Genomic DNA, 14,378 nt, shown 5'->3' with positions numbered 1-14,378 from the left:
TACATTGTTAGTTTCACCATGTCAGACTGCTTTAATATCAGCTCAGACATGCCTTAATTTTGGCCATATATATAGTGGTTTTTACATTTTTTAAAAAGCTTTATTTATATTTATTACAAAGCCAGATATACAGAAAGGAGGAGAAACAGAGAGGAAGATCTTCCATTTGATGATTCACTCCCCAAGTGGCCGCAATGGCTGGAGCTGAGACAGTACAAAGTCAGGAGCCAGGAACCTCCTCCAGGTCTCCCACACAGGTGCAGGGTCGCAAGGTTTTGGGCTGTCCTTGACTGCTTTCCCAGGCCACAAGCAGGGAGCTAGATGGGAAGCGGGGCTGTCGGGATTAGAACTGGTGCCCATATGGGATCCTGGCGCATTCAAAGTGAGCACTTCAGCCACTAGGCCACTGCACTGAACCCTATGGTTATCTTTTTTTTTTTTTTGAGATAATTTTTATGGACACACTGTGAAAGTACAGATTATTGAAGTATCTTTTACAAAATGACAAGAACATTCCGCCAGGAAGAGCTATATTTTGTGTTAACAGATATGACAGGGGACAGTAGGAGAAATGTCAATGACGGCCAATCGGGCCCTACTGCATCTTAACTTTTGACTTTTCCTTCCACCACATGCAGCTGACACATAAACACTCAGCTTCTGAAAACAAATGTGCTCTTACTGAATTAATTAATTTAGTGCAAAGCAGAGCATATAAATTAACTTGGCAGAGTGATAATAAAAGTAAAGTAAATTAAGATGAAGTATTGAAAAGATAGATGAGATCATTCAGTCTCATTATTAATGTTATAAATAATTGCGTTGAATAATGGTATGTTCTGGATAATTTTTGCTATTCCCTGATGCTGGGCGTGTGGTATCTCTAAGACTCTCAAACAGGCAAGCACTGAATTTATCTGATTTGCTCAGAGGAAGGTCACATCCAAGCTACTCCAGGGTTTTGTGACATTAACCCGGGTACACTGAACCTGCCTCAAGCACCAGTATCTCCTTGGGCTGCTGTTGCCTGACCCAGGGATCTAGCACGTACCTTTCACCTGCACGAAGTCGAGCTGGTGAATGGACTGTAGCAGAGGACTGTTGTCCAGACTCAGGTCGAAGTCGGTGGTCATCCTGGGAGTAAGGGTGCCTTTCCCCCACTGGTCCTCAGTCAGGTGCACTCTCCTTATGAGGGCGTCAGAGATCTAATCACATCAAAGATCACAGCCTAAGAAATACAACACCACACTCCTACATAATGCTGCATATTGACCCTGGGGTGTGTCACCCCCAAACCTCCTTGGGGCTCCTGCTCTTCCTGCTGCAATGCAGCTGTTGAGAAAGGTTCTATCACCACAAAGGTGATCCATGCCTTAGGCAGCATATCTGAGCGTGTTTATGAGTTAGGAGCAACTCTAAATAAACAGCAGATGTTCACTGGTCTAACAAACAAACCTGCATATAGCATCGTGCTCATCATCAGTAAAAGACAACAACTTCAAATAATGATACAGTGGTGACCACTTACTCTAATAAGAATGAGCAGTATCTAATTTTAGCTGTGGATATCTCATTAAGACTTGCAAATAGGTTTTATAAAACAGTTTAAAGAGACTGCATATAGATTTTCTTATATATTAAGTGCATAATCTTTATGTGATTATCATTTTCTTCTTTTGTTGACAACTTTTTTTTAATATTTGGTCTCTGTCATCTAAACTAGTTTATCAGTATGTGAGTTGGAAGATATTTACAAGGATAAAAATTAAGCAAAATTTGGCTTAGATTATTACATCCTTCTAAAATAACACTAAGAACAACAACAACAACAACAACAAAAACCTTCATTACATCTGAGAAGTCACGGACTTGCTGGCCAGTGGGAGGTAGCAAAGAAAATAAAAACCTTGTATAGTTGTACACTTCCAGCTGATAAAACTATCCAAGGGACATTATTGGAGAAAAACTCAAGTTCTTGCAAGGCATTACCTTTGGAGGAGCTTGAATACAGGGACAAAACAAACACAGTCCATGTATTCTCAGTTTTGCAGTATACGTAAGAGGCACTTCCAGAAATGCAGTGGAATTTATTCAGCAAGCACCCACCCACTGATGAAGGTCTGTTACCAATACAGGCATTGGAAGCCCTTCCTGGGGGTTTGAGATTCAGTTGCATGGGACACTTAGAAGACAAGGCAGAAATGAGTTATACCCACCTGCAAAAAGCCACTAGGATCATTTTCCTTAATCACCTCCAGACAGTACTCCATGAGGCCTGTGGTCTGGCGCAGTTTCACAGTGCAGTGAGAGATCTGATCTCGAACCACCTAGGGTGGATAAGGAGACAACGGTTCAATATGGCAGAGAGCAGAACAAGCACAATGGAGCATTGGAAAGCTTCTTAATAATAGAATCAAAGAGCTTCATGGAAAGGAGCTAAGTTGGGAGACTTTGTGAGCAGTATTTGCTATGGATATGACTCTGGAACACATAGCTCTGAAAACTCGGAGGAAGCAGGATTTATTGGAAGGGAGGTGAATGCTGACCCTAACATATTAAAATACACCTTTCTGAGGGCTGGTGGAACCAGCATCCCATATGGTCCAGTTGGCATCCTAGCTGCTTCACTTCTGATTCAGCTCTGCTTATGAACTGGAACAGTAGTGGAGGATGGCTAAGCCCTTCAGTACCTGCAACCATGCAAAAGACCCAGAAAAAGACCCCAATTCCTAGCTTTGGATTGGTTTAGTTCCAGCTTCTGCAGCCATTTGTAGAGTGAGCCAGTAGGTTCAAGATCTCCCTCTCTGTGTCTTTTCTTCTCTCTGTAACTCTTTCAACTGAAAATAAAAATAAAAATACACGTTTCTCAAGTCCCCGGGAAGCTGATCCTCCTGTGGGCTGCTCTACAGGTAAGGCCAAGGTCAACCTGTAAAGGAGCTGTGTCTACTCTGAAGTGTGACTGCAGCATACCTTCTCCTGTCCTCTGCCTGCCCCTTTTGAAGCACAGACAGCACCTTTCAAGCCCAGTGCTCTCTTGTCTGCCCTTCCCCGGTCCCATTGGCACATGTTCTGACTCTCTTGCCTTCAGTGGGTAGTATGGGCTGGTATGAGTCATAGTGGAGTTTGTGAGAGAAAAGATAATGCCAATAAGGTAGCTGGAGACAGAAGATGGATGAATAATTAAGTTTTAAGAATAACCCACTTCGACTCACAGCCTGATTTTGGAAAGCAGTTTCAAAGGCTGCTCTATTTGCCAAGATATGAGTCAGCTTTAACCTAGATAGGCATGCAGTTTCTGCCCCTGGGAAGTTGTCTTCACCCAGTGACAAAGGCAGGACATTCCCTGAAAAGTGTCCTTCTTCAAAGATGCTCATCTTCTGTGTCCTCTGTTCAGTGACCTGAATCCTGAATAATTTTGAAGCAAAGAACAAGGGTTTTCCAGGAACCTCAGTTCCCTGTATCTTGATATTTATGCAACTTCAGAAAAACACCCAGCATTTCAGGTTCTATGGGAAAAAAGCTACAGAGGCTTTTAATAACCATCAATATATTTTCTTATTCATTTCATTCATTCATTTCCGTTTTTAATTATAAATTTCTCACTAAAGTCATTATATTCACTTTCCAAAACAATTGAGAATTAGGTGACAAAAGAAGTAATATCAGCATCTTCACATAAAATTTTGAAGCATTTTGAAATTCCCTTTCAGGTTTTTTTCCCAGAACCATATTTATACTTCCGATTAGAGCATACGACAATCCCTCTATAACCCCACCCTGTGCAATATCTTATCTTAGTAGTTTTTTATGTTGCCACCATTGTAAGTGTTACTGGTTACAAACATATCTCACTGAGAGCATAGTCATAATTTATCTAATCATTTCTGTTTCTCTATTATTTGATATCTAACTTCTTCATATTTTTTGACAACTCATCCTCTTACAATTCTGGGTCATTTTACTGCTAAATTTTTACTGAGGTAAAATATACAAACAGTAACATTTTCCAGGTTAACCATTTCTGAGTGTTCTTTTTTGTGGCATCAAATCCATTTACACTGTAGTGTAGCCATCGTCGCTGTACTAGCGCACCACATTTTCCATTTTCCCAGACTGAAACCTGCTTCTCAGCCAGGTTCTATCAGCCTCACACCGGGACTGTTGACTTTTTTGTCTTGATGAATTTGATTATACCAGGAATCTCATATATGTGTGCTCACACAATATTTGCTTTCTTTGTGACTAGTTTATTTCATTGAGCATAATGTCTTCAAGGTTCACCTATGTGTGAAAACTTTCATTAAAAAGATCTTGGAACTTCAATGTCTCCCAAGTGGGTGGCAGGGGTCCAAGCGCTTGGGTCACTTTTCAATGCTTTTTAAGGCAGGGAGCTGTATCAAAAGTGGATCCTTCAGGACTCAAACCACTGCTCCAATAGGAGAGTCCAGGGTTGGAGGTGGTAGCTTAACTTGTTGGTGCCACAATTTTATTCTTTTTCAAGAATAAAAATTCTGGCTATTTACATCTCCTAATTCTCTGACAGGTAATTTGTTATTGCTTTTTAAACAAGAAAAAAACAGAATATATGACCTGAAATTTTATCATTATTGGTGAAAGAAATTGACTTTGATGGGAGGATTACTTCTGTGATTTTTGAGGAGGGAGTAGAAATGAAATTTGGAATCCACTAGTTAATTCTTTCTCCTGCCATTTGATATGTTTCTGACAACTGCCACAACCACCATTACCACCACCATCTGTTGGTCTTGGCTCATGGAGTGAAAATGACTGTTTTCTAATAAAGAAAGATGTTAGGATTCTGCTTCCTGCATGGTGGCAGGGTGCTCCACAAGTAAAACACAAATTCAAGACAGGATACTAAGGTGAAATTACTCCCTCTGCCTCACGAGGCTTATTTAAGGAGATGCATAGATGCCGCCCCATCATTGCATTACCCCACTGACAGCTATCCTTTGACCACTGGTACTAAAAGACTAAGTAGCAAGCACAGGGATGAGCTGAAAGGGTATTGCACAGCAACTGCTTTCCAGACAAAATAAGTCTAGCTGTTGTGTTTACTTTCCAGGTCATGCGGGTCAGTAACAGTTCTAGGACATAACGGCATTGAGACAAATATAATACTTGGTCCCTATAAAATTTAGTGTCTGTTTCTTGGAGTTTACTTTTCAAGTAAGGTTTACTGGGGACTGCCAGAGGAGCAGTGTGATTGCTAGAGTTCTGTGCCTGCCCTTGAGAAGCAGGAGTGTTGCAGTGCCAAGGACTCATCGTTTCCACCTGTGTCTGTTTGCCCCAGGTTCCTGATTCCATAGCTCACATTTCTCAGACACACCCATATCCCCAAGTTCCCCAACTCTCAACATTCAGTGTTGCTACAAGTGATTATGATCTATCTCTTTACAGAATTTCACTTATTGCATAACAGCCGCAACTGCCTATCGTAGAATCACTGCTAAAAATTAACATTCTGGGTTGCTAGAGCAGCAATTTTGGGTACTTTGTAATTGACTTCAAGTTTCTGAACAAGTCTAGCAAGATTTCCTACTTTATGAGATCAGGCAGATAATGAGATCTTTGAAAAGTGTAAAGATTTTGAAGTGAGCTATGTGGTACAGTCAGTTAAACCACAGCTTGGGAGGCTTACAACTTCCACTGAATTCCTGTTTGAATTCTGTCTGCTTCAGTTCCATTCCAGCTATCTGCTAATACATGAGGAAAGGTAGTGATGATGGGTCAAGTACTTGAGTCCTGGATACCATGTAGGAGACTGGATGGAGTTCCTGACTCCCATTTCAGCTTGCTTAATCTTAGCTCTTGCAGCCATTTGGCGAGTGAACCAGAGGATAGGAGATCTCCTGCCACCCCCACTCCTCCCACTGTACTCTGCCTTTTACATAAATAAATATATATTTTAAAATGACATAAAGATCTTTATCACAGTTGAATGTTTTTTTAATAAACTTTTATTCGCTAGCTTTCTTAACCCATGCTATTCACAACCACTTTTATCACCAATTCATTTACTTTTTATAATATCTATTCTGTTATTTCAAATAACTCTCAGTCAGAGTCATAAAAAGAAAGGGGCACTGGGGGAAAAAGAGAGAGAGAGAGAGAGAGAGAGAAAGACATTCCATATGGTGGTTTACTACCCAAGTGGCCCTGATGGCCAGGCAGAAGACAGGAACCAGAAACTTCATCATCCAGGTTTCCCACAAGAGTAGCAGGGGTCCAACAACTTGGGGCATTTTTTCACTGCTTTCCTAGGCTTTTAGCAGGGATTTAGAGTGGAAGTGGAGCAACTGGGATGGCAGCTGTTGCCCATATTGGATGCTGTTGCTGCATACAGTGGCCTTACACATTATGCCACAATGCCAGTCCCTATTTTACCACTTATTTTTAACATTTTTCCTATGCAAACAATTCCTAGGCAGTCAGATCTTGTCACTGCTGAGATACACATTTTGTATTTTGTAAACCCCTTGACACCATACTTGCAAATGGTTGTACTACACTCTTTTGATTAGGAACTATGCAAGTTGCAGAATGATACAAATAGAGAACAATATTCTCACTTTGTCCTTCACCAAAAATTAAAACTGATGAGACCATAAATTAATCTACAGTTTCATAAGCTTTAAAATTGTATGCATGGAGAGTCTAGCATGATGGTCTAGTGGCTAAGGTCCTTGCCATGACCATATCATGGTCCCATATGGGCTCATGACCCAGATGGCACACTTACCATCCAGATATTTGCTTATGGCCTGGGAAAGCACCAGAGGTTGGCCCAAAGCCTCAGGACCCTGTACCTGCATGGGAGACCCAGAAGAAGCTCTTGGCTTTGGATCAGCTCAACTGTGGCCATTGAGACCACTTGGGGAATGAACCAGTGGATGAAAGATCTTTCTTTCCTTCTCTCTGTAAATCCGTATTTCTAAGAAAAATAAATAAATCTTTCAAAAAATTGTATCAGAAGAGTCAGCATCTCTTCTAAATGGCAAATGTCTATCATTCAAACAATTTATCTTGTTAAGAGGTACACTAATAAACATCACTACTTGGGTCAGGATGTGATACTGATACACGTTTGGAGAAACAGAGTGGGCTGTTTCGCCCCATTTTCTTCTCAGACATTTCAGCAGCCTAGAGCATCCAGGAGAGTTTACACAATCAGTCCCAAAGGAGTTTTGCTTTGCCTGTTCATAACTCTAATCTGTTACTAGGCCAATCTCTTTCCTCCAGTTAGCTCCTGTGACATAACCTGTAGCAAGTGCTGAAGCTACTATGCAGGATTTTATTATTTTATTCACCTGTGACCTTGATACCACGTCTGTAAGCACATAATGCTTGGGTACTTAGAATAGACTCCTGTGTGAGTTAAAGGTGAAGTGCTTTGGATGGTATATTTATTTGGCAAAATAAAGAAACCACTTTTTTTTCCCTCTAGAGTAGAACATTATCTAATATATAATTTGATTCATTGAAACTTAGTGGCACTTACATTAAGGAAAAGCATTTTTAGGTTCCTCATATGCCACTTTTCCCCTACACGGTTTCATATACAACTTTCCCATTCTCTTGATCCCACTCTCTGCACTATTAATGTATCTACATTGGTAACAAATCATTTCGAGAACAAGTCAAGCTTTGGGTAAGAAATGAAAGAGGGAAGAAAAGGAAGGAAGGAAGGAAGGAACGGAAAGGAAAGGAAAGGAAAGGAAAGGAAAGGAAAGGAAAGGAAAGGAAAGGAAAGGAAAGGAAAGGAAAGGAAAGGAAAAGAAAGGAAAGGAAAGGAAAGGAAAAGGAAGGGAGAAAGCGAATTACCATATTAGAATTGCATCTATGGGGCCTGGTGGTGTGGCCTAGCGGCTAAGGTCCTTGCCTTGAACACGCCAGGATCCCATATGGGCCGGTTCTAATACCAGCAGCTCCACTTCCCATCCAGCTCCCTGCTTGTGGCCTGGGAAAACAGTCGAGGACGGCCCAAAACTTTGGGATCCTGCACCTGTGTGGGATACTCGGAAGAAGTTCCTGGCTCCTGGCTTTGGATCGGCATAGCATCGGCCATTGCAGCCACTTGGGGAGTGAATCATCAGACGGAAGATCTTCCTCTCTGTCTCTCCTCTTCTCTGTATATCTGACTTTCCAATAAATAAATAAATCTTAAAAAAAGAGAATTGCATCTATGAAGAACATGGAGCATATCTCTTTGTATTAATATTAACATTAGCATCAGAGTTTATTTGAATTGTATTACAGCAATTATCATGCATTTGTGGTGTTCCTGAGAATCTAACATATTGATAAATTCCTTAAAAAAGAAAAATAAGTAAAATAAAACCAGTCAGGACTATTAAATAAATAAAATTTGCCCTGTTTTAGAAGGGTTCTATGTTTTAGCTGTGAACTTTTAAATCCAGAAGTGTAAATACCATCAATAATGTATCACAAAACACCGAGTGAACTGCACAAAGTGCATACTTATGGCACTGAACCCAGTATCGTTATATGGAGAAGCTGATGAAGGCGGTACAAGCCATTGGGACAGACAAGTGTTTGGTGTGGTCCCACCCACTCAGAACATTTACTACTAATGGTGGGCTACAAAATCATGATGTACACAACATGGTGTTTTGTAGGATACATGCATTATCTCACCATCTTCAAGGCATGAGTTAGGTACCTTTTGAGGTGTCGTGTAAATGTGGGTTTAATCAAAGAACATTTAAAAGCTCATTGGCCAGTGTGAGTTTGTGGTGTTCAAAATTCCATTTCCTCGCCTAGGGGAGTCCTAGCTGTGTGTGTGTGCCTTTCTGGTGACTTCATGAGAAAACTGGGAATTAGATGTCCAAAGAATTCCCTGTGATGTTTGCTCCTGTGTGGTGGAAAGTAGAGGATCACAGAATTTGGTGAAAGAAGCCACAAAAGCAATTTCTCACTAATAAGGGTTTTACTCAAACCCAAGAGTGGTTAGATTTCTGCTGAGAGCAATTAGAGGCTGTAAGTTTTTGCAGTGTGCCTAATTTTCCATGTCTTTCATGTAGTGGACTAACTAAACTTGCAGTTTTGGGGGGCATTGAGCTGATTATTGGCTTGAATTTGTTACTTTTTTGGTAGTAATAGTTGTAGCAAGTCAAATCTTATCTAATTATTCTAACATTCTGAGTATGTGCAGGTGTCTCCTTTACTCTCTCTCCTTCTTTCCTCCTTTGCCCTCTCCTTCTCCGTCCACCTCACTCTCACTGCCCCCACACACATGAATCTTGATTCAAAGGATTGTCTATTTTGAAACAATGGCAAAATAGCTGATGGAAGCCATTTCATAAGTCAATGTTTATAATTTAAATTCGTGCTTTTAGCAATAGGGCCATGGAACTTCCAAGTATTGTTTTTGCAATCATAAAAGGAATGTATGGGAATAATAACAAATTCAATGTGAAAAACATGGTAATGATTTTAACAAAATCCAACAGTACAATGGAACTAAAAATCAAGCATTCTTCACATAGCTACAACTGGTACATGGAGCCCTCTGTGAAAATGTGAGCTCTATAACACTGGATCACCACCTCACAGCATCCTTGCTGAGTCATCTTGTTGGTGCATTAACTTTTCCAACCATACGTGGACATCAAAGATTAGATTTCTTTGCAAAATTTTTCTGAACAACTACAAAATGTGTTTCTCTCTCTCTCTATATATATATGTATGTGTGTGTGTGTGTACACACACACTATATACACACACGTGCTATATATATATGAACACACATACTATATACACACACACATTTGGGACATTACAGTCAGAAAGTAACCAAAAAGAAACATGTCACCTTGCACCAATCAATGTATCCATTTATTCTAAGATACTGGACGCAGAACACATCTAAGGTGATATCAGGATTATTTCAAATTCTAAATGTTGCATAAACAAAAATAATGCTTAGATGCCATTTCAAGCTTATCAAAAGAAAATGACATATGTAAGGTTATATGCAAAAATCTCATGAGTGCAATACTACAATTTAAGTGCTGTCAGAAGTTGCCCGTGAGGACCACAGTTAGGTAAGTCCTGGGTAGGATGCTGACATGTTGCACAGATAGGACAGAAACCTGGGGAGGGGGTGTCAATGGCTAGGATACTGCTCAAGGAGTTTCATTTAGGAGCTAATGGTATTTCTTGGAAGCTCAAAAGCATTTTTGTTCTAGTACTTTTCTGATACTTATTTAAGTTCATGACATCTTGAAAATACATATTTGGCTCCCAGTACTTTTTCAAACCACAGAGGAGTAATAACTGTAATTTACATTTCAAACAGTCTTCTTAAAACATGACCATATCTACATATGCCTCCAAGCCCTATGCCTTTTTTTAAAAATTTTGTTTTTAGCTTTTAAAAATAGCTCACTTAACTTTGTTAACCATTTTATGGAATGATGTATTATAAACGCAAGCCGGTAGGGAATTCCCCAGGTCTAGAGATGAGAAAATAAGAGCCTGGGCTGACTCTAATAGTGTGAATTACAGCACTGTGGAAGACAAACTCCTGGAAACATTTCTTTAAAACACTGAATGACAAAATATTCCCCATCATTCTGTTTCTACAAGATAGCTGTTACAGCTCATATTTACTAAATGCTGTGCTAGGTGCTGTACCAAGCTCTAGAAAGTGAGCACCGCCTTGACCCGTATTTTAGACAAAAGCCAGGAGGCACAGGCCTTCCCGTGGCTGCAGACTGAGTGATGAAATGTGTCCTCTCAGTCTGGTCTCTGCCACACAGAATCTGGGCTCTTCCCAGCTGAGACCCATCCAGCCTCAGACCAGAAGGACAGAACAACTAAATCTGTTTGAGCAATCAGTGCTCTCAGAGAGAGGGACATGAGCAGATTATAAAGATTGTGTAAATGCTCACCCACTTTCCTGCATCCCAAGTCTTTTGGATTGGCTCAAAGAGAGAAAGTTACCAGGAAACATACACACACACACACACACACACACACACACACACAAATACACAATTCTTTCTTTCTCTGCTGGCCCCCAGAGAGGTTGGCCAAAAGGAATTGGAAGAACATGATTATCCTCACCGCATAATGAAGGACAAGTTAGCCAAAGAAGAGAGAAAGAAGTACTGTGCTCCGGAAGGAGAGTCTATAAAAGGCTGTTTTTGTGTTTATTTTTTTCCTCACAAATCTGGGAAGCAAGAAAAGTGACAAGAAAGAGAAAAGGCAAGGGAGGACGGAAGAGTGAGGGTTTGTGGGACCAGTACTGGCAGCGAGGGTGGCAGCTTTTAAATGTGGTGACAGATAAAAAATCAGCTGAGAACTGTAGAGCGAAAAACTGTTGGAGACAGAGGACAGAACAGCTTTGCTGCCGTGGGGGACACCAACCACCTGGCTCTGGCTTCGGCAATCCTGTGAGATGGGGTATGGACCTTGGATAGAATGAGGGCAGACAGCTGCCTTGCTCTGCAGCCTGTCAGGGCATCCTTGTGTCTGGCAGGGGCAGCCCACCCAGGACGCAGGCCTGGACCAAGGAATTCCAGCTCTGCGTTCATGCTTCTCACACGAGCACCAACAGCATAACCCACTGCTGGCTTTCACAGTTGCCGAGCTGCAGAGGGACACTTAGCACTGGTCTGGTTCTCATCACTATAACAAAATAGCAGAGGCAGGCTATTTGGTTTTCAAGAAGAGACCCTGGGGAGTCTCTTCTGGTGACTGCTGTGTTGTTGGCAGAGCCTCCAGGCCATGCAGGCTAGGAGAGAGGAAGAGCCTCGGTTTCCTTCCCTCTGCTTCTCAAGTTACCACCAGCAGGCAGTCCTGGGTGCTCTGCCAGAAGGGCCTCAGCCAACTTAATCCTAAAAAGCCCCACACTTCAGAGCAGTGAGATGTGAACCAGCACAGGAAAATGAGGAGGATCACTACCTTTCTTATATTCTACCTCTTAAATCAAAAACAAAACCAGAAGCAAAATATAAAAGCAAAACAACAACAAAAACCAACCAACCAAACAAACCAAACAAACCAAAAAACCTCCTTAGAAAAAATAAGTTGTGAGTAGCCACCAACACACACTGTCACAATTTGAGCTACTCTGGGCCTCGCTTTTCCATGATTTGTTGTGACCTTTATAGCTGTCAGTGATATTGCCCTTACAGCCTGAGAAGCTTGTCTGCTACCTGGGTGGGCATTATTTGTGGGTATACTCAGCCCCTCAAGGGTGTGTATCATTGAGGTCCTAGCTGACTTAGAGAAATGTCTTCTCTCCACAGTATGCTTCCAACTAAACACAATAGGGTACTGTTCCTCAGACTTTGGGCTCCAGGCCAAGTGTTCACAGCTTAAATTCTGGCTGAAGTGCATGGTGCCATGATGCTGTAGATGTTGCTCTAGCATGGAGATAATGGTGACAATGACACCACAGTGCTACTGTAGACAGGAACTAAGTTGATCCCTGCCACGTGGATCTGTACATCATTGCCTCGAAGAGACATCACCGGAAGCTTAGCTGTTATCATCATGAATATCCTCTGTGATACTGCCAAAACAGAGCCAGGATCTCCTATGTGAATGCAAGGATCTATGCACTTGGCCATCCTCTACTGCCTTGCCAGGTAGATTAGCAGGGAGCTAGATTAGAAGTAGAGCAGTCACGACTCAAACTGGTGCCTATATGGTAGGCTGACATTGCCATTACCCACAACACAGCACCATCCCTGTTATTGCCATTGTTAAAGCCAGGACTTGGTCACTAAGGATGCTCATCTAGTATTGCCAGCTAGGTGACTACAGAATCACATTTCTGCTTTTAATCCAGATAAGAAATGGTGATTCCAGTAAAAAAAAATCATTCAGACACAACTTCTCTTAGTTGAAAACTTTTATGGAACAGAACCATTTTCCAGATGGTTGCAAGTAAATCTGTAAGATAGAAATCCATATGGCAAAACTTTCAGAACTTTTTGGGTAAAAAAAGTTAGTATCTTTAAGACTGCCCCCACATTTTAAGAATTCCCACATACGTTGCCATGAATCATAGCTCAGTATCTCTTGGGGAAATTAAAAAACAAATAAGCTTATTACAGCCAATAGGAACTAGGGGCTAGAGCAAGCCATGTCATTAGAAGTCCCTATCATTGACCACTTCACCACGGATTATGCATGATGTGTTTCATGCCACAGAGTATGACATCCTAGGAGAGTCCCATGCTTTATTACTAGCTTCATTTCCAGTTGGATGATTCCAGGAGGCTGGGTTGGCATGTGGATCTGTAATGGCTTGAGTTTTTCCTAAGATCTGCCCAACAGGACCTGCTGGTTAGGCACATCACCAGGAACTATTGACAGCTGTTCTGAAAGGAGCATAAGCACTGCCAGTCTTTGTTTCCTGCCACACTAACAGGCTCGTGTTCCTTAAACATTGGAGCCCTGGATGTCTTCCTTTCCAAGCTCACAATCAGAGTCCAGCTTCAAGACACACAACTGTCTTTGTGTTGATGCCATCTATGAGGAAAACCTCAGAGGTACAGTGATGACCTTGACTGCAGAGTCAGGCTGGCTTAGGCCCCAGTGTCATAGCTCAGCCTTCTGTCTGCCTCAATTCCAGACTCCCCTTGCCCTAGGCAATTTACAAAGTCAAGGAAGAAAGGGTTGAGTTCCCACTGCATCCTTGCCCCAGCACTGGGACAGGAAGGAGCAGGTGTGTGGATCTGAATGTGTTTTGAGGAGCCTGCAGATGGGGAGTACAGGAGGGAAATGCAGAGGGAAGCCACAGTTGCAGTTTTGTTTATCTTGAGCGTGAGCTATGAAGCTTCCCTGGACAACTGCTTTCTTCATGCTGCCTGGACGCTTTCTCCACACTAGAGCTCCCTGGGCCTCAAGGGCTATAAGAGATGGGCACTTTGCCTTTCAGGGTTTAGCATTGCCAGTTTGCCAGATCTTGTCCAGCTCTCCTGTCCCAGCTGACAATAGCATTTTGCCTTGCCTTGTCTCTGGTAGTCAAGAACCAGGGTCCACCTAATGGATCTCTGCCACCAAGTTTTACCCTGAAGTTGGCAAACTGTGTTCCTTTGTTTCTTCATTCTGAAAACTTTTCCTTGATTTACCTTCAGTAACTTCATTTTTTTAGAAGTGGGCCTTCTCCTAATCTCTAGGGACTAGCACCTATTGCTAACTTGCTACTTGGTGGGCTGTCACCTTATCACCAACTCATTATTGTCCCCTACCGAGGTTTCTGGATGTGGAGTGCCTGACCTGTACAGACAGCCTGTGTTCAGATATCACTTATCTCTCCACCCCAGGCCAGTATGGCCCAACCCCCTCTCCCTATCCTCCAGTCATTGGGGTCATTC

General features: G+C 41.8%; 1 protein-coding gene across 20 annotated transcripts in view; it reads right to left on the bottom strand.

The window, feature by feature from the left end:
- The window catches only part of TRIM9 (tripartite motif containing 9), a 97,567-nt gene that overhangs the window by 28,688 nt on the left and 54,501 nt on the right, over nt 1–14,378 (bottom strand). For 19 of the 20 annotated variants that reach the window (XM_040968579.1, XM_040968567.1, XM_040968572.1 and 16 more), the window contains 2 exons: nt 2,217–2,327; nt 1,052–1,205 (listed from right to left, as the gene is read on the bottom strand). In XM_040968579.1, coding sequence (XP_040824513.1) covers nt 1,052–1,205; nt 2,217–2,327 — 265 coding nt within the window. The remainder of the gene's footprint in view (nt 1–1,051; nt 1,206–2,216; nt 2,328–14,378) is intronic. The other variant, XM_040968586.1, reaches the window with a different exon arrangement.

Source organism: Ochotona curzoniae, unplaced genomic scaffold (genome assembly GCF_017591425.1).
Source record: "Ochotona curzoniae isolate NIBS_2020 unplaced genomic scaffold, NIBS_Ocur_1.0 scaffold_4701, whole genome shotgun sequence".
NCBI lineage: Eukaryota > Metazoa > Chordata > Mammalia > Lagomorpha > Ochotonidae > Ochotona > Ochotona curzoniae.
The sequence above is the reverse complement of the archived record's forward strand: the minus strand, read 5'-3'. Positions and strand labels throughout refer to the sequence as shown.